This window comes from Thermobia domestica, chromosome 2, assembly GCF_964235325.1.
Source record: "Thermobia domestica chromosome 2, izTheDome1.hap1.1, whole genome shotgun sequence".
Classification (NCBI taxonomy): Eukaryota; Metazoa; Arthropoda; class Insecta; order Zygentoma; family Lepismatidae; genus Thermobia; species Thermobia domestica.
In genome coordinates, this window is record NC_137455.1 from 117,794,624 (window position 1) to 117,819,501 (window position 24,878).

Here is a 24,878-nt window from a genome sequence, read left to right on the forward strand (position 1 = left end):
CAAATGAACGAATTTTGGGTAGGGCACTTCCTTTTTTAATATGTTCAATATCTTACTAAATTCCTCAGTGACTTGCATGACATTGTCATAAACAGAATGGCCCGGGAAAACTTAATATATCCAACTCATAAAATAAATGTTGTATCTTTCATTATGTGTATGTTGTTGATTACATTTTAAACTAGGGGGCAAAGTAGGGATGGGCAAAACCGGTTTTTATAAAAACAGGAAACCGGTTCCTAAAAAACCGAAACCCGAAAAACCAATATTTCGGTTTTTCACCGAAACTGGTGTCGGGTTTTCCCCCAAAACCGGTGTCGGTTTTTCACCGAAACTGGTGTCGGTTTTCTCCAAAACCGGTTCTTTTTTCACCGAAACCGGTTTCGGTTTTCTTCAAAACCGGTTTGGTTTCCACTGAAACTGGTTTCGGTGAGAACTGTGGAAACGGAACTGTTTCTGGAGAACAACAAAACACTATTCTAGTCAGAAAGAGAACACATTTCTGGTTTTGGAGAAAACCAAAACCGGTTTCGGTGAAAAACCGAACCGGTTTTCTCAAAATTTTCGAAAACCGGTTTTTATGCCCACCACTATTTAAAAGTGATTAACTGAATAATGAAAGTTAGGTCTTTTTGGGTACTCTGTAAGAACCTGGTACTGAGCATATAAAGTTGTGATACAAATATCTGAAAATTCTCTAAATCGTTTATACCATTAATGCGTTGTAAACATATGCACATACACTTTTCGAAAGCAGTTGTTGGAGTGGAAATAGTTTACTTACTTAATCTCACATGAATGAATGTTCGTTCATATTCACATATAATAATATATGATATAAACGTATTGTATCGAATAGCAAAAAAAGTGAATGTAATACACGTAATTTAAATGAATTATTTGGAGATTTTGCTCTATATAGCATTATTAATCTGTGAATATATACATTTACTATTTTTCTAGTTTTTAAACTTCATTTTCTGCGAATTCATAAATTTCGAGTCGTTAATTAAATAATAGTACTACATTTTTTCTAAGCAAATTAGCAAAATTAATGTAAAGTCTTATGGATACCACTGTTTTGTAGAAAATCTCTTTCTTAGTTAAAATCATAATATTTCTGTCATTTTTACCAAAGATTTCAGATTTAATTATTTAATTGTTCTTTGCTCTTTTACGATGTAAAATATACAACTGAAAGAATAAAATTCTTATTTGTAGGATTTATTTAATTATTTTCCTTTATTACAGGAATTGATGAATTCATTTTCTACTCTCTGAACTGGGAAATTAGAGGATTACTTATAGGCAGTAATAAAACAGATGTCCTTGCTCCAATATCTAGAGTTCTTATGGCTACAAGCGTTGACTTTCATGCAGGTTAGTTCAAAGATCTGCTGTATTCCATTTGTGTAATTAAAGTTTTGTATGACACAGTAATTCAAAAAGAAACTAAATGGAAGACAAGGGGCGCGGTGGCTCAGTGGTAGAGCGTTCACCTCCGGTGCTTGGGGTCCCTAGTTCGATCCCAGCTCGCGCTGTGTGGACTTTGTGGTGGACAAACATCGTGCTCGTGGGTTTTCTCGGGCTTCTCCCGTTTCGTCCCACTTTCTTCATTCCACCATTTCATTCATTTCTCATCATCACAGTCTGCTTTAGCCTAATGGGCATAACCGTGGGACGTAAAACTCAGATTTCATTTCATTTTAAATGGAAGACATATGCTTTTCTGGTCTACTGCGTCGATTTCTTAAATTGTTGGTTGATCGATTCCACCATTACCGGTTATTCGATTGTAAGAGTAAATATAAATATGGCATTTGAGAGTTATAAATGACGGATACAGTCTCAAAGTTATTGTGAGAATCATGCTAGTTAGTACTCCATTTTATGTAATCCAAAGGAAACGAACAAGGCAGAAGAAACACTGTAATCTTCACTTTCAAATAAACGAATGTATCCTTTATTATTATCATATTGATTTTATAAGTGATCAGCTTCTGTTTCTAAAAATTAATTATCGTCGTGTTCAATCTTCTATTTGTGCCAGTTTTGTATTTTGAGCTCTGACAGAGTATTTTGTCCAAAGTTGCAAATGTGCGGTGGAACTGGTATTCCGAACATTAAAATATAATATAAAAAAGTAAAAGTGACAAAGGCACCAAAGATCATTCATAGAGATTGTTTTACTGAGTATTTTGCTGGTTCCAATTTTACAAACTCTAATTTGTTGTACTTTTTAGTACTTTGAAACATTAGGTATGTGTTGGAATCCAGTCTAACCGACATTGTAAACATGTAAATTTTAATATCCTGTCTCTCATTATATGCATGGAAATTAAACTTTTTATTTAGCCTATTATCTGTAATAGCGAAGTTTTAGCCAAGTATTAATATGAGATAAAGAAGAGGATTGAAAGAAAGAAAAGTACATTTTTAAACAGAGATTTACATGACTTGTTCGGTGTTGTGCTTTATGTATTGTACGAATAGCACATTTCTGACTTTTAAAACTAATGTAGCTAGTCACATAGCTTGAACTCCATGATTTAATATTATTTTTGAATAGTGGTTTAAATTGATCAAAATATGCATTGATTAACACAGATTAACTTAGTATTAACATTGTGTTTTGAATGTTGCGTAGTTTTTTCTTCTCTGTTCTTGAAAAATATTGATATATTTTAAGGATTTATCTTATATAATATTTAAACATATTGACACTTAAAAATTATTCTGTTCTTGTTAAACGTTGCTTTCACGACCTTGTATAAAATCATAGAGTCGTCAGTATGCAAAAATGAGTATATGTAGATTTTATAAATTGTGGAAAGTCGTTTCTATACTTCGTATGCCTTCTCATGTACTAGACGTCAGTTTGATATACATTGCTGTTTCACGTATAATTTTATTTTCTTTCGAGCTACGGAGGACTAAATGTTAATATTTTTTTCCATCCTTATAGAATTGGACTACTTATATTGGGTAGATAGTGATCGTGCAAGCATAACCCGAATTCATCGTGATGGAACTGGCAGAGAAGTTGTTGTGGAACATGTTGAGTCCGTAGAAAGCATTGCTGTTGATTGGGTTACAGGTGAGTTTGCTTCTTAAAATTTCTATTCGCTATGATAATTCTCATATATGGTGATAGATGTTGCAAGCTACATCTAATTTGAAGCCAGCCGTTCATTATTTATGATATACTGTTTCAAAGTTTCAGGAATTATTGTGTTTGTTCATCGAAAATCGTTATTTGATTCCGGGGGCGCGGTGACTAAGTGGTAGAGCGTTCACCTCCGGTGCTTGGGGTCCCTGGTTCGATCCCAGCTTGCGTTTTGTGGACTTTGTGGTGGACAAACACCGTGCTCGTGGGTTTTCTCGGGGTTCTACCGTTTCCTCCCACTTTCTTCATTCCACCATTTCACTCATTTCTCATTATCACCGTCTCTTTTAGCCTAACCGGCATAACCGTGGGACGTTAAACTTAGATTTCATTTCATTTTCGTTATTTGATTCTCTTCTTGTATTGTATATATCATTGGACGTGTATTAACGGGAAACGAATATATTATTCTTGCAAGCTTATTTTCCGTAATAATAAATAAACTTCAGAATTTTTTTTTTACCGCTGGCTACGTATTATTCTCATACAACAAAAGCGAAGCATAAGTTCCGGGTTTTCGTTGTTTGGACTATAGCGTTTTCTTTCACCTCTTGAGACCATAGGACTCAAACCTACCATTTAATGTAGGAATTTGAACAATATGTGTTCCTTGTAATGACATGGGCGTATGGGGGGATATTCAAAATTAACAAAAAAATTGCTACTTACCAATGAATCCTCCCTTGAAAAATTTAAAGATTTTGACGTTTCATCATCTTTTTTATTCAGTTCATTCTTTTTTTTCACTCTGCTCTGTTCATCTCAGGATCTTTTTTGTACGTTACTTTTATATAGTGGTATGTATTCCTGGTTTTACTCCTTTTATCTCCTTTCCATTTTAATCCTTTTTACCTTGCCACTGAGGAAGGAACCAGCTGAGAGTTCCGAAACATCAAAATATTTAAATTTTTCAAGGAAGGATTCATTGGTAAGTAGCCAATTTTTTTGTTAATATGTATTCCTATTGGGAATCGAATCTACATCTTCCGCACCAAAAGTAGTTAGATTACCATTTGGCCATGACAGTTCCTTCAAGCAAAAGTACTAACAATGTGACAGATTTCTTTGTAGCAATTCGTCGAGGTTTTCTTATGCAATTTTTTGAAAGTGATTAGAGATGTATTAAACTGAATTTTTTTATATTTTTTTCGTCGTGTAGCAGGTTTATATCCTACAGGAGTCGTAAATTCACTTCTTTAATTACATTAGCTTCATAAGGCTTACCTTTGTAATATTGTGGTCATCAATTAGTGTGAATCATTAATTAGGGCGTTAACTCCATTACTTATCAACATTTTCGTAAGTAGAAATTAACAATTATGAGTTAGAACCTGTTAAATTCTATTTTCATCACAGCAATTTCGGTTAAAGATAAAATGAAATTCTTGCGATCCCATAGAACAAAGAATTTCTCCCAATAATTTCAGTAGTTAAATACACTTCCATCTTCAAGGATAAAAAGGATTAAAAAATAGTTCAAGGAAATTAATTAAATTAAACATAGAACAAAGAATTTCTCCCAATAATTTCAGTAGTTAAATACACTTCCATCTTCAAGGATAAAAAGGATTAAAAAAATAGTTCAAGGAAATTAATTAAATTAAACATAAACATACATAAAATGAGGTAGAAATTTGTAAAGGAAATGTACTTATTATTGTAAATTTTACCTTTATTTGGACTGTACGTTTAATTTTAACTTATCTCTTTGAACCTATTTTTCATGTCTTTTTATCCTTCAAGACACAATCTCAGTTAGTTGCTAAAATTGTAATAATAATAATAAGAAGAATAAGAATAATAAAAATTCTTGACTGTTCTGTGGAACCGTAAGTATTACATTTTGTGTTGCTTGTGTGCCCTGTTCGCATTTTTGCATATAATAATTAACAATTCCTCAGAGAACATCAGCTACTAAGTCATTAGTACTTATTTATTATTGAGGTGTAGCCTGTCTTTTTCATTATCAAAATTTTTAACTAATATTCTTCTTTGTGAACCATCGCAGCTAGCAGATATCCTCACAATATTCACACTTTTGTCTACGTTTTCGTTCTATCACTTATTTTATCGTCATTATTTCGTAATTTTTATCTGTAGATACCTTGTAAGAGAGAAATTTAACCTTTTTGTTCATCTATTTAATTTCTCTTTGGGGGTAGGGCGAGGTTGAGGCAGATATTCTATTAATTTTTTAACACGCCCATTTGGTTCACATTTATTTCACATAAAAAAATATTCCTGTAGTATATGACAAATAAGAAAGGATCCCAATGATTTCCTTGTTATCTCTCTTCAAAAAGCATTTGAAATATATTCCTATTCAAAGCACAAGGTGGATATGATTAAAGTGTGTTTCATATTTATTTCGCTTCGATGATGGGAAGAGAGAGGGTATGTGTGTTACCAGAGGAAAAAAGTAATGCGTTTCGTTGTTTGTTTTCATCTAAATATGTGTATGTGTATGGTGTGTGTGTGTGTGTGCACCATACTGAAATGAAAATACATATTTTTCTTGCAGGCTTGGCAGTGGATTGGATTGGAGGTAGATTATTAGTATACGTATTCTTGTAGGTTGCTTAATTGTAAATTTGATTCTATGTGCTAATATGCTTAACTGTGTTGAGGATTTTTTAATATAATATCTTAAATTTTATAAAGCTTTACTTACAAATGTGTCATTGCATGATAATATTGCATTTTATTGTAATTCAATTAAGCTAAGCATGCTTTATTTGTTTTCTATGTTTCATGTAGTTTATTGGTTCTATGTCGTAAATGTTTCTTCATTCGTCAAGTAATACAGAACTAATTATGTAGTTGTAGATTCATACCCTACATTTCGTTCAAGTATATTTTATCTTAATCTCTCATCTCATTTGTTTTTTTCTTTCAAGTATTGTGTAATTATTGCTGTCGCCTAACAGTTTGCTTATTTACTGTAAAATGCAACGAATATTCTAATGACACGCTCAGGAATTCTAATTATCATTGTACTTTATATGTTTGTAAAATTCTGAATACTATTTGCATTCCGAGCTTTCGACTCTCTCTCTCTCTCCTGGAATTTTTATCACAGGATAAAAACAGGAGAGAAAAAAAAATCTAAATATCAAGGAAATATCTAAATATCAAGTCCTTGTGAAGAAACATATTAGAGATGCTACTTCGGAAAGTTCGGTCGTCAAAAGAAATTAACGAATTGAAATTAAATTCTCACCTATAGAGAAATTGATACCAGTGAGTTTTTTAAAAATTGGTTGTTTCATCGATTCGTTAGTACAAGACAACCGTTAGAAGTGATCTGAATGTGGACAGTGGATTGTCCAAGAGCAACACGTATGGTCTGAGTGAAAGGACACCGACTTCAAGAATGAGAAGAGTGTTGACTGTTTTGGGAGCGGACAGTGTAGCTTGGTGGTTAACACATCGGTACTGTATGCCGAAGATCCCGGTCCAGTCATGCACTTTTTCACTCTTTGTATAACATTTAATAGAACCTCTCACAAGATAGATTCAGAAATTTTATTGGAAGCTAAAAATGAAATAAAAAGACTCTTTTTTAAAATTTGTTTATTCGTTTCGAAACATTAGGTAAATTTAGGGGATAGTTAAATCATAAATGGGAATCAGTAATTTTAAAATTTGCATATCATTGGCATAACAATAAAAATATCAACATGCGTTGGTAACCTTCCACGAATGAACACAAGAATCGCAAATTAACCCCGCCTTATTGCAACACAGTTTCCATCATTGATGTGTGATCTTTGGTTTTGGCAAAGTGTCTCCAGGAGTTTTCTACCGAAGTAAATCCGTTCCTTTTATTTTCTGTGATGTTTCTATTTATCTTTCTTCTGTTTTTCTCTGTGATCTAGACTGTGTGCGACAGGGGAGAGTTGAAAGCTTGGAAATGCGAGTGATATTCAGGGATTTCATAAACCTAAAGTAGAATGATAACAAAGAGTAGTTATTGCACTGTCAAATTAAATATATATATTTCTGTGGTATAACTGTTTCCGCAGATGCATGCTTGCGTATTTGTAATATTTGCTTAACGTTTCTCCTGTAATAAAGTAGAGGTATAAAGTAATTGGTGATCTGTCAGCTAGAAAGTTATTAATTAGTAACATAAGAAACGCTGCAGATAGTACAGGGAATGGATAAGATGGGGAAGCATACCTAAGTGAAGCTTTCAAGTGGAGATGCTGACATACCAGCAGAACAAGATTCATGGCACAGCAGCAATGTAGAGAAGATGAGGTTTAAGGCAGTAGGAAACAGCTTGGTAGGATGACATAAAAAGCAATGTTGGTGTTGAATGAAAGAATTGAGAGTAATCCTTTCATTAGTTTCGTAATTTTAATAATAAACAAATACAACAAAAATATTTTCAATGTAATCAGCTCCAAGATACACTATTACAGAATTCACACTGACCTTGAAAGTCGGGAAAAGTTAGGAAAATTCTTCAAAATATGGCAAAAGTCAGAAAAATTGTTATATTTCACAGAAGAGTCAGGAATTTTGTTTTTAGCTACCCGCAAAAGATATGTAGAGCAAATCCATAAAGAAGATAATAAAAAAGTTGAAAAAAAGATAACTATCATAGAAAATTTTTGAGGAACGCTGAAAAATGTTAAAGCTTTCAAAGAAAAAGGACAAATTAAATAAAAAATTTAATTGCTACCTAAGAAAGAAAGAAAGAAAGAAAGAAAGAAACAAACAAACAAAGATTTGTTGATTGTAGATAATCGAAGAGGGAGGCCAATTTATGGTATGTGTTTACTTGTTTGTGTTTATGAGTGTATTCAGAATGCCGAGATACTAAAGATATTATTAATGTGGAAGTACTGTTTTGTTGTATTCCAAATTAAGGAAGTTTGATATAATAAGTATTTACAGTACGAAAATCAGGTTGTTCTGCATATATATTCTAATCCTAACCCTAAATTATAGTGTTCGCGGTATTGCCAGTCAGTAAAACTTTAATTACTCAGTCATGGGAAGTCTAGGAAATCAGTATCAGAATTAGAGTGGGAACCTTATATTAGCATAGTACGTAATAAGAAAACATGAAAATATAATGAAGGTATACGGATATTCGGTGTTAGAGGCCTGTTCAGTTCTCTGTAAGTATTGACGAACACATATGAGTGAGCAATAATTCCCGTTTCTATCTTCTTCATTTGACTTCTGTAAAGGTGGAAGTTTACATGTGCTGAAACTTGTAATATCATGTTAATTCTTTGTATACGCACAAACTAAATCACGATACTCAGGAAAGAGTTGAAATTTTATTTTAGGCAAGGTAAAAGTGATATATGCGCCAAAGATAGTACGATTGTTCGACACTCCGTGTTGAATATTAGATAGATATTTATTTTCTGTTAACAAAATAGAATATCCGTAAACATTGTAACGTAACAAAATAGAGTATCCGTAAACACGTAAATATTGGTACCTTTGGAAACATCAGGGTTCGCTTCTAAGAAATGAAGAAAACAAGTTGCGGAATTTGAGAATGTGTATATCAATTCAAAAGACGCTTCGAGGTTGTTCCTGCACTCTCTTGTATGGTATTTATAGTCTCTATTTTGTGCGCTAATAAATTCAAATAGAATTGAATATTTTTGCTGTTTTTTGACAAAATAAGGTTAAGAAGGACTGTTATTAATGATCTGGCAAAAATAAGTATAATTCACTTATACTTGTTTTTTAATGCAATAGCTTTAACACTCAACAAATTTCAAATAATTTATTATCTTTTTATCTAGTATCATTGTAGTGTGTATATATAGTCTTACGTGCATTTAGGTGTACGCATAATTGTGTATACAATACCTCAATTAAGTGGAGTCCCGCATTTTCTATATCATAATGTAGGCATTTGATGGTCATGGTATGTGATTATCAAACTGTGTTTAAATAAAACTTGCAAGTAAAGCTTTAAAAGTAGAGCATTGCATTGGCCTAATATATATTGTGTTATAAGCCTATAGTTCACTTTTTTTTTTTTTTTTTAACAATAAATACACTAATGACTGCACTGTTTGTATTATCTAGTGTTTCCACAGAATTTACTGATAATTACCTTTTTCCTTCAGGTAACATATATTGGACTGATCCGAAGTTTAGTGCCATAGAGGTAGCCCGATTAAATGGCTCTAATCGGTATGTAGTTGTAAGTGGGAATATGGATAAGCCAATGGCCATTGCTGTTGATCCGGCATCTGGTTTCCTGTTCTGGAGTGATTGGGGAAAAGAGCCTCGCATTGAACGTGCACGGTTGGATGGTTCCGATCGGCTGGTTCTAGTTAATGAGAGCATTCACCATATTAATGACTTGGCTATTGACCACGAGGTAATTATTGCGTTCATGTGTGTGCTAGTACTTATTGAAAAAGATATCATTCCTAGGAACTGATTTCTAGATTTATTAGTAATGTTATCATCAAAAGCTTTTAGATCATAAATCTAGAGCAAATGTGCTGTCAATGCTACCTGAGTAGATTGGAAACGATTTAAAATACTGTATATGATTAAACGTTTTTAGCATGCGAAGAATTCACTTTTAATTAAAACTAATAAATCTGGTAACTTCTTTTATTCTTACTTACTGTACACATGTATACTTAATTTGACGCATAATGTTAAATGCTTTATGTTTCTTTCCCAGAGATTTGGATGTTGAGTAATTCTAATTTTAAATTTCCTGTTTTTACATTGCTTTTTATTTGTGTTGACTTTTTTGTATGTTTTTATTATTATTATTATTATTATTATTATTATTATTATTATTATTATTATTATTGTTATTGTTTAAGATGTGTTTAATCCGTTGTTGCAAATAGTTGCAATATTCATTATTAAAAATTATTTTTTGAAGTTTAGATTACGTCGATTCTTTACATATTGAAACGCTTCAGTATAAAACTACATAACAAAAATTAACTTAGCTTTTTAATTTTTTAAAAATAAGTTAATAATCTAAAATTTACTACTAGTACTCGAGGTTTGGTTGAGAGAGAGAGAGAAAGAAAAAATAAAGTTAGCAAAAGTTTTAATTCTCGAAATTTTGTTCAAAGAAAATTAAGTGTATTTCGTCTTTGCAAGAAAATAAATTTAAAAAGTTATTAAAAGTAACTTCCATTCTAAATAAAATTTAGTTATCGTTTCTTATCCACAAACTAAATTACACAGGTAGAACATTTCCAGTTTATGAAACTGAAAATTAGTGGAAGTGTTTTTTCTCAGAATTAAGTTATTTAAATGTTGCTTATCCAGAGACTGAACTTTAGGTACAAAGAAATACAAGTCATATAGAGAGCAATAAAGATGATGACGTGGGTAAATAAGACATTATTATCCTAACATTCGTAATTTTTTGTATGGTATAATTTCCATGTGGACCTAGCATATCAGAAAATTAAAAAAATAAACACCTGGAAGTTTGAGCTAGATCAATTTAAGTGTAATTCCTTTTTAGTTAATTACAACATACAGCACTTTCTTTGAAATACAGGAGTTCTTAATGGATTTCAACCCTTTTCTGCCTCCAATTACAGGGGAAAGCATTATCAATGATGGTTATTTTAAGTATGTTTAGATTGCCAGAATCATGCCAGTTTTTTGTTTACAGGATTGTTTAACTAATTGGTCCATATTAGCTTTGCTGAAGTAGAAAAACAAATCACTGAATAAAGCAACGTTTATTTTAAAATAATAACTGTGTGACAGTTTAGCCAATTAACTAAACATATTGGCTGAAGTGTCGGATGAAGCTAATATATTTAGTTAGTTGGTAAAACTGTCACACAGTTATTATTTTAGCCTTTTCAGTAAGACCAAGTGAGATCTAGATTTTTTGTCTGCATTCAGTGTTTTTCCGTTTCATCTTAAATTGCAAGAAATATCACTTGGCTTCCATATGACCTACTATACCCTGATCCTTCGCATCCGTTATTTTATGTTTCATTAAATTACGTTATGCGTATGTGTTTGGGGGAGGGGGGGAAGTAAACTTGCGTTTCATTAGAGCTTTTATCTCGATTTTGAAAGGTAATCTTCAAGGTCTAAAATTGAAAAACACATGGCAGATATATTTCTTTCAGTCATTATGTAGTTTGTTAATGTAGAAGACAGAAGTTAAGGTTAAATTATTCCTACATACGAAAGTACTTCAATGTATTGAAAAAAAAAATTAAAATTCAATTTTTCAACCTAATTACGTATTAAAATAATTTGCTACACTTTGTAGTTAACATTGTCATTTGTTTTGTAGACACAAAAGCTGTATTGGTGTGATTCAACAAGAGACGCCATTGAAAGAATAAATTATGATGGAACTGAGAGAGAAACATTGGCATCTTCTAAGGCATTTTTAGATAATCCATTTGCACTGACTGTGTATAAGGATCAGATATATTGGATTGACATGTAAGTAGCTGGAGGCACAATTTTATCTTTATTTTCTTTATTAGAAAATTTATGGAATTTTAAATTTTTGTTATATTATAGTACCGTTTAACCAAGTTTCCTATTTAATCGGAATTGCCAAGAAAATGCCTTTAGTTGTACGCGACTTTGATTTAAAAACAAAACAATGAGTACAGTATTTGTTTTGCTGTAACAGTTATTTGTCAAAGAGTGAGTTCATTGCTACGATTGGTTGACTGTACTCCCAATCTCCGTCTATTTTAACATATGTATTGTACTGTATTGTAGTGACTGCGGTGGCTCAGTGGTAGAGTATTCACCTCTGGTGAATGGGGTCCTTGGCTCGATCCCAGCTGGCGCCAAGTGAACTTTGTGGTGGACAAACACCGTGGGTTTTCTCGAGGTTCTCCCGTTTCCTCTCACTTTCTTCATTCTACCATTTGCTTCATTTCTCATCATCACTATCTCCTGTAGCCTAGCGGGAATAACCGTGGAACGTAAAGCTTGAAGATTTGATTTTGTATTGTATTGTACTGTAAATGTAAAGAGACACCTGCCAGTTAAAATTTGTATGCAAATATACAGTGCTATGTATCAGAAAACCCTTATTTCAGTTTCACCAAAGCATCATCACTCCCATCAAATTTGGTTATACGGGAGCCTATATATGTATATAGGCTCCCGTATATTCTTTTGTACATATAGTTTTAGAAGTAATATGTGCGTCAATACGTAAACAGTCTTTACAAAAGAATAAAAACTGTCAGGTTATTAACAACGAACGACATGCGTTTCAGTGCCATAAAAATTCGTTTTTCTCGACTTTCTCGAAAACTACGCATGAAAATTTACTGTTAAACATTTCATTTTGTTCAACTTAATGGTATCTATTGATTGATAAGTTTCTCGTCTTTGGACTCACTCTCATTAACCATGCCGTGTAAGCTTGAAGATTTCATTTTGTAGTGTATCGTCTTGCAAGTTCCGTAATGGAAAGTTTGAGGAGCGTATATTTCAGAATCAGTTTCATCTTACTAAGAGGCATGGTTATCGTACGTCATCAAATTTTTAAGTTTACATGAAAAGAAAAATAGCTTTTCTCGAAAATAGCGTTTACATGAAATTTACACTCACTTTTCTAATTTTGTTCTGCTCAATGAGCTCTATCGATTGATATAGTTCTCTTCTTGGAGTTTGTTTCCTTATAGCTAATAATATTGCATTTTTTTTTTCATATCCCCGTCACGAGTAAAATATATTCGAAGTTTAGAGAGAGAGATAATCATTAATAATCAGTAAGGACTCCGCAATTCACATCATATTTCTGAGTTTTAAAGGAATAATTTGTGTACCAAAAGTAAACTCAAAAGACTTGGTAAGTCCGTAAAATCTCAACCCTGTATCAAAGTTCTTCATGGGGCCGCGGTGGCTCAGTGTTAGAGCGTTCGCCTCTGGTGCTTGGGGTCGATCCTAGCCCCCGCCAAGTAAACTTTGTGGTAGACAAACACAGTGTGCGTGGGTTTCCTCGGGGTTCTCCCGTTTCCTCCCACTTTCTTCATTCCACCATTTCATTCATTACTCATCATCACAGTCTCCTTTACTCTAACCGACATACCCGTGGGACGTAAAACTCAAAAAATTCATTTCATTTTCCAAAGTTATTCATTACTTCACTAGTCTTACTCATTACTTGTCTTGCTCTTGTGATGAAAGGAGATAACAAATGAGAAAAAACTTTCTATTTGTAATGCATTTTGTAGGCTAAATGAGACAAATGTAATGGTAAGTCTATAACGATGGACAAATTGGTGGAGTGAGAAAGTGGGCAGAAACGGGAGAAAACACACGGACAGGTTGTCAACTGCAAACTCGCATGACCAGTGACTCAACTGAATTTAATTTGCACACTTTAAAGGCAAGCGAAAAATGAGACAAAAATTATTTTTCATTTCTTTTTTTCTTTACTAAAATAAATAAATATTAAAAATCTGCTTGTATTTTATCAGTGAAAATCATATTGATTTGTGTAAACTGCAGAACATTTTTTTTCTTTCAGAACGCATAATGAAGGCAGTATAAAGCAAGCAAATATAAGCAACTTATCGAATTACACAGACCTATTAAAGAATCTTGGTGATTCTCTGAAGGATATTCAAGTGTTTTCCCGCGAGAAGCAGAAGGGCACAAACCCATGTGCAGAAAATAATGGTGGATGCCAGGAACTGTGTTTATTCAATGGAACCCATCCTGTCTGTGCATGTGCGCATGGAAAAGTAGCAAGTGATGGCCATACATGTGAAGGTAAAATATCTTATTTAGACAAAATAAGCTTTTGCAAGTGCTTTAATCACTCAGTTTTCTCTGCTACAACTTTGCTTGCGACTATAAAGTAAAACTAAGGTATTATTTGGTAAATGAAGGAAACTTTTTTTTTTTTTTTTTTAACTGTCTTTCTTCGCTTACTCTCTCTCGGTCGACATTTTTGATACTTCGCTTCCATCTTGCTTGGTCTCAAACGTTATCCTCTATTAACTTCTTATCTTCCAAGTCCGTAGTAACACAAACTATTTTTTTTCTTCCTGTTATGCCTTCTACTTCATCTTCTCACTCTCTTGCTGACATAATCATAATTTCTTCTCAGAACATGACCATATCACTGTAATTTTCTCTCTTGTTCTTTGTTCGAGATCTCAGTCATTTAACGCTATCTCTTATGCTTTCATTTCTAATCTTATCCCAACCTGGTAATACCACACATCCATCTGGGCATTTTCATTTCGACCATATCTAGTTTATTGTCTTTCGTCTCTTGGTTCTCTGTTTCTGCTTCGTATAGTGTTGCGGGTCTGACTACAGTCTTGTAGGCTCTTCTTTTCACGTTAACTCTTATCCTTTATATCACAAAGAATACTAGAGATCTTCTGACAGTTCATTCATCCCATCCTAATTCTGTTCTGTACTCCCGCATCTAAACTCCCATTCTTATTCGCACAATGTAATCTAGGTATTCAAATGTATTCATTTTCTTTAGGCCCTGTTCTTCTATTTGTAGTTTCCTCCTCATCTCTGAAGTTTATATATTCATGTGTGGAAGTTCATTGCTATTCCTTCTGACTTTTAATCCTCTGTTCCCCAGAGCTCTTCTTTCTCTCCTGTAATTTGTCTTCAATCTCTTCTCTGTTGGTTATAAGACAGTCATCTGCAAACAGCATATACTAAGATGGTGAGTTTTTATGAGATGCATTCAAGTTATAACACCTCCATTTTTTTTCTCAGGACTGGTAACAGATAGAAACGTGCCGTTTGTTTTAAAATATACGAGCACTCGATATCAGTGCGTGACAAAGGTGGCAACACCGCACATAAAACTGTAGTAGCAGTAGTCAGCGTGATGACTGTTTTTGATACTTATAATACTGTAAAATGGCGACGTGAACAGACGTACAGAACAGAGAAGTAGAACAGAACACGCTTACAAGAACAGCGTGTAATCATTCGTTTTCTCCATTTGCGTGGTGTGATACGGCTTGAAATTCATCGCCAGATGAGTTAGACATGTGATGATGGTCTCGTGGATGTGTCTAATGTGCGTTCGTGGATGCAACAGTTCAAAGAAGGTAGAACGTCGTGTGACAACAAACCAAGACAATCTCGGTCTCGCACATCGTGATTGAAAGAGTGGAGAAAGATATTTTGGAGGATCGCCGAATGAGTGTGGAACACATCACCTCCATAAGATTTCCTAAGAATCTGTGCACACAATTCTGCATAAAGATCTGAAAATGCTAAAAGTACCCTCCAGGTGGGTGCCACGGATGTTGACGGACGACCACAAGGCTACGCGCGTGCATGTTGTCAGGCAATGTTGACGTGTGATGATGGCATGATTGGAATTTTCTTTTCATCGATTGTGACACTGGGTGAGATATGGATGTCGTTCCTCAATCCTGAAACGAAGCGCCAGTCTGTTCAATGGAAGCGCACAGAGATATATATATATATATATATATATATATATATATATATATATATATATATATATATATATATATATATAAATCGGAGTAAGCGCCAGTGCTGACAAAATGATAGTGGCTATGTTCTGGGACAGCGATGGAGTAACCCTTACACATTACATTCCATAGGACATTACGGTGACAGAGTGCATCCTACACCAAAAGGTTTTGAAGAAGTTCCTTCCAGCATTGCGTAAAAAACTGCCGGAAAAGGCTGCACGTGTGCTCTTCCACCAAAACGCACCAGCGCATCCGGCGAACGTGACGCAGCTGTTTCTTCCTGACAACTTCAAAGTGATTTCTCATGCCCCTACTCACCTGACCTGGCTCTTAGCGACTTTTGACTGTTTCCAACGATGAAAGACTTTCTCCGTGTTCGCACATTCACTAGCAGTGCCGCTATTGCATCTGATTTTCCAGTGGTCAAAACATACTCCTAAAGAAGCGTTCGCTGCGGCCATAGAATCATGGCGTCGACATTGTGAAAAATGTGTACGGTTGCAGGGATATTACGTCGAGAAATGACTCAAGTTTCGTAGTTTTCGTGTGATTAGTTAGTGAGAAAAAAATAGGATGTATTATAAATGTGACTCGTAGTATCTTCAGATAGGACATCCATAAATCGGTTGAATACATATTGAAGATCCTTGATGTAATCTTACCCTGACAAATGTCCAATCCGAGAGATCTACGCTGCTGTTGATTCTTGTTCTAGTTTCATCATGTATATCTTTGGCGAGGCACATATACTTCACTCATACACTTCTGCTGCTCCTGCATCTCCACATCTCTTGTACTTTGTCATGAGCTTTTTCCAAGTCGATAAACACTACATGTAATTTTCTTGGTTTTTCCATTATTTGTCTAATTGCAAAAATCTCACGAATTTAATAAAATTCTCAGAGAGTGAAAATTTGAACTAAACCAAAATTCGAACCCAGCTCTTCGGCTTACCGGATCAGTGCGTTAACCTCTACGCGTACCAGTGTCCCTCGTGAGCAGTCAAACCTTTACTCTTGAGGCCGGTGCTGAGCCATTTAGACCACATACTCGGGGCAATTCATTGTCTATATGTTGAATCCCTAATGGTTAATGAAAGAAATAAGTGATTTTTTCTCACATTATATCCTTGAGAGAGAGAGAGAGAGAGAGAGAGAGAGAGAGAGAGAGAGAGAGAGAGAGAGAGAGAGAGAGAGAGAGAGAGAGAGAGAGAGAGAGAGAGAGAGAGAGAGAGAGAGAGAGAGAGAGAGAGAGAGAGAGAGAGAGAGAGAGAGAGAGAGAGAGAGAGAGAGAGAGAGAGAGAGAGAGAGAGAGAGAGAGAGAGAGAGAGAGAGAGAGAGAGAGAGAGAGAGAGAGAGAGAGAGAGAGAGAGAGAGAGAGAGAGAGAAAGAAGATAAGTTAGATAAATTCTTAAAAGTAGCTCTGTATAGTAAAGCTGTTATTTAACAAGCAGCATTGTCACGTGTGTACCACGTGAAGGAGTTTGGTCTGAATGTTGTGGTATTTTATTCATTATTAATAAAACCGGGAGTTGTAATAGATTTATACCACTTCTGGGTTTAGTAGAGAGATTAGAGTAGAGATAAAATATATTCTTGGAACACTTAATTGATTACAGTAAACTACTCGCTGTTTTCACTCTATAACAATAAATGTTAAAACAGAAAGTGTTTGATTTCTATCACTTCCGGTTTGAATAGGGGTTAAGAGACAATGTAATACCTATTCTTATAACCTAAATCGATTCCATAAAACTGGTTCTCTCTTGTTCTATGTAGGTCAATATTGAAACCACAAGTCGTAGTGGATTTCTAGCATTTCCGGTTTTAGTAGAGACTTAGAATAGAAATAAAATGTATTGTTTTCACTTAATCGATTACAAGGAAACACTTCTATTTGTTTATTGCCGTTTCTATTCATAGCGATCAACGTTAAAAACGGAAGTGGTTGATTTTCAAATTGAATATATTCTTTGGACACTTAATCAATAGTAGAGAATAGCTTCTCACTATCCATTACTGTTATCACTCTTTAACGATCAAAGTTAAGATCGAAAGTGGTTGATTTCTGCCACCTAAGGTTTTAGTAGAGAAATTAAGGTGGAGATGAATTATTTTTGGGACGCTTAGATAACCGCTTCTTGCTGTTACCGTTTTCACTTTTAACGATCAACGTTAAAGTCAGATGTAGTTGATTTGTGCCCTTTCGGGTTCAGTAGAGAGATTATGAAAGAGATGAAATATATTTTTGGGACGCTAAAGTGATTACAGAAAAGCACTTCCCGCTGTTTATAGTTTTTTATCCTAAGGCGATCAACATTGAAACCAGAAGTGATGGATTTCTGCCACTTCCAGTTTGAACAGGTGGTTAAGAGAGAAGATGGTATCTATTCTTAGAGCGCTAAATTGACCCCCCCCCCCACAAAAAAAAAAAAGCTTCTCGTTGTCTGTTATTGTTTCTGTTCCATCTAATTCAATATTGAAACGGAAGTTGTGGTGGGTTTCCATCACTTTCTGTTTTAGTAGAAAATTAAGGATGGAGGTGTAATGTTGTTGAGACCCTGTACCGATTACAGAAAACAGCATCTCTGTATTTATTACCGTTCTTGTTTTATAAGGATCAAAGTTAAAACGGGAAATTGTTAATTTCCAGCGCTTCCACTGTCGCTTGTAGTTTGAATATCGGCTCCAAGAAAGAACTCGGTTCGTATCTTTTGACTCTCTACAGTTTCACCAAATTTTGTGATGGTTGGTCAAGTAGTTTATGAAGTTTTTTTGTAGACAGATGGACAAGGTAAAGAGTTTTGGTAAACAAAAGTCTTTAAAAATTGTAACAACTTGAGATACGCGTAACACATGGAAGTGTTCTTTTACTTCTTGTGAGTATAATCGCCAACAGAAGTTAATATTCCCACCCATATAATTACTTATCTCAAAATCTTAATAATTTTGATCGTTCTGAAAAGTTCAGTGTCATTTAGGGTAAAGTCAAATTTTGTTTGGCTACGGAAATATGTTCTGTAATCGATTTGTCCAATTCAAGGTTAGCAACGGAAGCAATCATACAGACAATGGAAGTTTGTTGATTGTTTAATAATGTACCTAGATTTTCGGGGATCAGTGATTATTGAGTAAAAATGTCAAGTTGTATTCACAAAGTTAATAGTATTTAGTATTTTAGTGTTTGTTATTGTTTTGTGTCTAAAAATTCTAATTTTTGTTTTCTTTAGATTATGACGCTTTCCTTATGTATTCACGAGTCATCAGAATTGACAGCATCCATATGTTCGACGAAAATAATCCAAACGCACCATTCCCAAGTATTAAATCTAAGGAATATATGAGAAATGCAATTGGTCTATCGTTTGACTACAAGCGCCAGAAGATATTTTACTCAGATATTCAACGAGGTAGCATAAACAGTGTGCATTTCAATGGCAGCAGTCATAAAGTACTCGTTGATAGTAAGTATGTTCTACTATATATATACGTAGACTGAAAATGAAATCCGTGCTAAGTGCTTAAAATGATAAACGGGTTAATGTCAAAGTGTGGACTATATGCTTAACATTGCTTAGTTAAAATCGGGCTCTCTAGTATTCACTGTGGAAGTAGTTAAAGTAATCGCCAGAAGAATGCGCGTGAGCCTATGTGCCAGTAGTTCTGATGTAAAATCTGGGCTCTTTACTCAACATTTTCAATTTGGCACTTAGCACGGATTTTATAGTCAATCTACATGCAATTTAAAATGAGATGAAAAATATATTTATATTATTCTGATCGATAAAACATATCTCCAGCAGAAAAAAAATGGATACAGATGATCTATCCTAAGCATCAAAAGTGGCAGAGAAATTGATGTAAAATAAAAATAAACAAAATGATGGATAATTTTATTCCTGAGAAAAAAAAAATGAACGAAAAATTATGGTGAGTATAAAGAAGATAAATCTCGAAATAAATATCAAAATATCGAAGTTTAAAATGATCTCTGGTACTACGCGAAGTTGGATTTCACCAGACACTCACACATTTATTTGTGTGAACACTTTAAGCAGCAAACCTCAAAATCAGAAGTTTTACTCCGGGACCAGCATCGTTCACTGGTCTGTTGAATAACACGTGGAGTGTATATAACATATATGCACGTGTCCCCCATAGACTAAGTGTGCATAAAATATACGCACATGGCGCTTCAGGTGTTAATGAAGACTTGATCGCCTCCAACTTTGGGAAGTGTAATTTGACACCCCTTTGGACATCGTTCTTTGAGGAATTTGTTTTTCCTTGTTTAGGAGTATTTCGGGAAACTTCTAACCGCGTGTTTTCTTAGTTTTAATTAAGATTTTTAAGTGATGAGTTTCACGTGTCCAGCTTCATTGACGTGTGATTGTTGTTTCTTTTTTAACAATACGTAGAAAAAAGTCGTTTGGGTCTGCATTTCTAAAAGCCCATTCTTAACCTTTGTCTACGTTATAAAAGACGTATAGTGTCCACATTTAAATTTCTGAGAACAATATGTTTGGCTGTGGGTTGACGAATGAGCCATTTACTCTTTTAATATTTCAAATAATATTGAAGTAATATCACATGGAGATTGTTTTGTTTAATTATTTACTCACTTCGTGTGAGCTACTTGTAGACACAATATTGTGTGCATTTTTACCTAATACACAGTGCAAATATTACAAGACGACCAGAGCTGCTGCTTTCACTTTGGAAGAACAAATACTGGGTTGTAGTCCGAAGGCCGCTGCCTTTTAGTAGAGATACCGTATGTTATAAGAGTTTCTTCATTAGCAAAACGCGTACTTTATTAACGTAGTTATCATGTACAAATTACCATGAAATTGTACCTCCATTTGTTATTATTTAGTATTTTAGTCAGATGAGAATTTTTGAAACTACAGTAGACTCCCGAGTATCCAGCCTGATGTAGCGAAAGGATAGGCCGTTAACAAAAAAGCCGGATAGGCCGGAGTTCTATGCACTCATTTCTTTGCCCAACCAATACCAAAACTCACTGTTATAACTTTTTTCGTTTATCACCCATTTTCAAATCTTCACTGTAGTACGCTTAAAAAAAAGTAAGCATAACCCAATACCAATTTACGAATACAGTACTGTACGTACTGTATAGTTATAATCAGGAACAGCGTCAAGCGTACTGTATTGAGGTCCATTACACACTGACGAAACAATGAGCAAAACGCTGCTCTTTTCTTGTCACAACTTGTATTTTGCACACAACACGTAGAAGGATCATAGCAGACGCCCGCTTCCAATGCCTTGGTAGTGTTGCCAATGCAACGCCTTCCCTTCCCATTTAATTACGATAAAAGAAAACTGGACCGGATAGTCGCGAGCCGGATACTCGGGAGTCGACTGTATACTCAATCATTCGAATACTCAATCACTTGATAAAATTAGAAGGCCCAACAGCTATAGAAATTGCTAGGAAGAAAAAATCCTCCATAATGACGATTCTAATATGTACTTAATCTTCTAATTAATTTTGTCGAATGACAGTGTATTTAAATGAATGCTCAAAAACATTATAAGTCGCCTCCTCTATTTCAGATCAAGGTTCAGTAGAAGGTCTTGCATTTGACTCAGCGAACGATATGCTCTATTGGACATGTAATAATGATGCAACAATCAATAAGATAAAGGCTGCAGATGATGCCCCTAGCGCGATACAAAAGATTCTACATTTGGGACAAAATGACAAACCCAGAGGTATTGCAGTGGACAGTTGTGATATGTAAGTTTTACAATGAATTTCCAGTTCTATATTTTTACGCTGTCAATTTCTTCAGTTTGCACAGTGAAAGTCAGTGCTAACGACATAAAACTTAAATTCATGCGAAAAAATGTTAATTAATTGTATAATACAGAAGTGGATAAATTATTAGCAAAATGAGCTATTGAAAAATTGAGCTTTTCTCTAAATCTAAGTGCGATAGGACCAGTTATTAATACTGTTACACATCAGTACTTGGTATAACTTACTGCTTGTCTACAATTAAGAATTTATTTTATTTTATGTATTTATTTATTTTTAAATTTATTTATTTTTATTTATTTATTTATTTATTTTTGGCGTACTTTCAATCTTTGTTTTCTGTAGAATTGAAAATTCAACGCTCTTTCTCTAAATGGTAAGCATGTGTTTTATCAATTAGATTTTTATCGTAAACCTTTTAACTTTAATTTTGATCTCAGGATGTCCCATAATAACTCCATAGGGTTCATGTGTGGACCATTTCCCGGCTTTTAGTGTTCATGTCTGGGCTGTTGCCCTGTTAATTGAACACAGAAATTTACCGAAATTAGTTTTTGATCAATGACAAAGTCCACCGTCTAGCATAAATGTTTCATTACCAGATGGAAATCACTCATTCATTATTGGACCACGCAGTCTCTGATGACCTCCTTATATTTTTCACTGTTCATATATATATATATAATATTTCTACGACATAGATTTTGCTTTGTCCATATTTTGAAATAACGCCCCCAGTTCTTCACTTCAGTAGGATATTTTACGGGTGGTATAAATGATAGTTTTATCACTGAACACTACCTAAGAAAAGGTACGCGATACTTTTTGTTGTGTATTTGTGAAATAAAATAGAAACAGAGGATTATCTGCAAAATACGCATTTTCAACGAGTTATTTCGTGTTACTTACTATTTTGATATATTTATCTTAAAATTAATATACTGTACTTAATTATCTTTCTCCATTGTTGAATAGTCTAGTCTCTATATAACTTACCCCAGTGAAGCCACTTTTTCGCCATAGCTGGGATAAATTTTCGTTCGCTACCGGACCGCCGTGCCTTTAAGCCACTTTTAAATAGATTCCTGCGCACATTCTTTAATGAAATTTTTGCGTTATATTCATGCACGACAGAATTTTGTTGTTTTCAGGTTAATCCTGTTCTGAAGTCCTTTCCTTACAAAAGGAATCTCTCTGTTGTAGCTCGCTTTAGACCACATTTTCCCTTCCGATGTTTATAGTTCTATCAATTCCTTCGCAATAGTTTATTCAATTCCTCTTTGATTCTTCGATTAACACACTACTTCCAAAATTTTCCTTATTTCGATCTGAATTTTATTTGTGCACATGAGTAACACTTCAACTTTTGTCCATTTCGAAGATGATTCAGTCTATCTGTTGCCCATTTTGACAAGATTTTATCTTGCCCAATAGAGGAAGCCATTACTACCTACTTCTATATTTTTGCGCCTCCTAATTTCGATAACAGCCTCTTCCCAGTTCTTCTTTAAAAGATTTTCAACTTCTGAACCTATTTATCGATGACCAGTGTTGTGTACAATTTCTCTAGTGTACTAGGAGACAAAACAAGCAATTATAAATTACCTGACTCCTTGTATGAAATAATGTAAATTAATATAAGGGATGCACTTATTACATAATAACAATAATATATATGTTCAAAATGAACTGTAATTTGCTTTATGAAGATTAAAAGCAGATCTGAGGATCCCACGAAGTACAAACGGAACACAAGATATCACAGAGGTCATAGTCATATTTTAGATGCAACTAATACCGTATAATCTTGGCCTGAATTATTATTATTATTTTGAGACAGAAATTTGCCTTGTATTTATAATGATATTGGTTGCGTAATTGTAATTGTAGAAACCTTGGGTGACAAGAACTACAAACTTCATGAAAAGTGATAAACTGACTAAATTGGACCCAATCTGGGAACAAAATCGTAGTCATTTTGAAAATATGTAATCCCCATATTATCCACTACTAAAAGTAGAATCTACATACTTATACACCTATTCATTATACGTTTAAAACTTATATATGGAGCTATTTTTCGTCCCTTTGAAATCTATCTTAAAAGACTGCATATCAATACATATGCCGTGTTGCACTTATGATATTTTCTTATGATATTAATGATTCGAGAAATTGAACCTCTGATTTATACATGTTTGAAATGCCTAATTAATGTGTAGCCCATTTCTTTTTCTTTAAAATGATTTCTTCTTACCTATATTATCACTACTAGTGTAATCAATCTCACTAGACATTAAATGTGATTTTATCGTGCGCTGTTAAAACAAGGTGCATTTCGCTATCTTGTCTTTCAAAAGTATTAAAGAAACTTCGTGTATGTTTGGGAAAAGATTTGTGTAACAACTGCAACTTTGAGATTCCCACCTACATACATAAAATTGAATAATATTAAAATGAATTTAATTTCCGTGATCATATAATAACAAAAGACGCAGTAGAGTAATAAATTGTAAAGTTATTGTCTGATGTTTTAAAACTAACGTTCTTGGATTTTACCTTTAAATGCTGTATATTATTTATTTATCTTTTTAATCAACTAAAAATATTGTTATTTCCAGGCGAATGTATTGGACAAACTGGAATTCTCACCACCCGTCTATTCAGAGAGCTTATGTTACTGGATATGATATGGAATCCATCATCACAACGGAAATTCGAATGCCTAATGCTCTAACGTTGGATCATAAGGCACAAAAATTGTATTGGAGTGACGCAAGAATTGATAAGATTGAGCGATGTGAATACGATGGATCTAACAGAGTGGTACGTTATAGTAATGTTTCTTTCTTTAAATTTAAGAAATACTGGGTCTAATACATTGTATTATACTTGTTTGTCAGTAAGCAGCAAGCCACCCTTACTCCTGAAATGGTTATTCTCAGAAGTAAGATAAGGTAAATACATGTCTAAGAAAATTCGTTTGATATTTTAGAATCCTGTAAAGTAGCGAATGCCAAGGATGGCTGGTGCTTATAGGTTGCATGTTTATACAACCACGTGTCTTTAAACAGCAAAGAATGTTTTTAAGTAGTAAAGTAGTGTTTCAATAAAAATAAGTTCTTGCTCTTCAGCGCATAATCTATAATAATAATAATAATAATAATAATAATAATAATAATAATAATAATAATAATAATAATAATAATAATAATAATAAATCAATAAATAAAACTTAAAGAAAAAGAGAGTTTACATTTAGAGTTGCAATGAACGTGGCCACCGCATCCAGTAACGTTGAACATATGGCAGGGAGCTCCTATTTCTTAATATGGAAAAACGTATTTCCATCTTCATCATTCCTATCTTCTCGTGTTGCCCACTAGTAGTTGCAGTCGCTTCGGCAACCATTAGTCAGCTTTTGTAATAGTTAGGAATTCGTCCATGAAGTTTACCATGTTAATATATAAATA

General features: G+C 33.9%; 1 protein-coding gene across 4 annotated transcripts in view; it reads left to right on the forward strand.

The window, feature by feature from the left end:
* The window catches only part of LRP1 (LDL receptor protein 1), a 527,843-nt gene that overhangs the window by 388,815 nt on the left and 114,150 nt on the right, over nt 1-24,878 (forward strand). For 3 of the 4 annotated variants that reach the window (XM_081745289.1, XM_081745273.1, XM_081745263.1), the window contains exons 31-39: nt 1,252-1,380; nt 2,966-3,097; nt 5,688-5,711; nt 9,274-9,530; nt 11,451-11,605; nt 13,662-13,906; nt 18,851-19,084; nt 21,201-21,384; nt 24,027-24,231. In XM_081745289.1, the coding sequence (XP_081601415.1) occupies nt 1,252-1,380; nt 2,966-3,097; nt 5,688-5,711; nt 9,274-9,530; nt 11,451-11,605; nt 13,662-13,906; nt 18,851-19,084; nt 21,201-21,384; nt 24,027-24,231 (1,565 nt within the window). The remainder of the gene's footprint in view (nt 1-1,251; nt 1,381-2,965; nt 3,098-5,687; nt 5,712-9,273; nt 9,531-11,450; nt 11,606-13,661; nt 13,907-18,850; nt 19,085-21,200; nt 21,385-24,026; nt 24,232-24,878) is intronic. The other variant, XM_081745282.1, reaches the window with a different exon arrangement.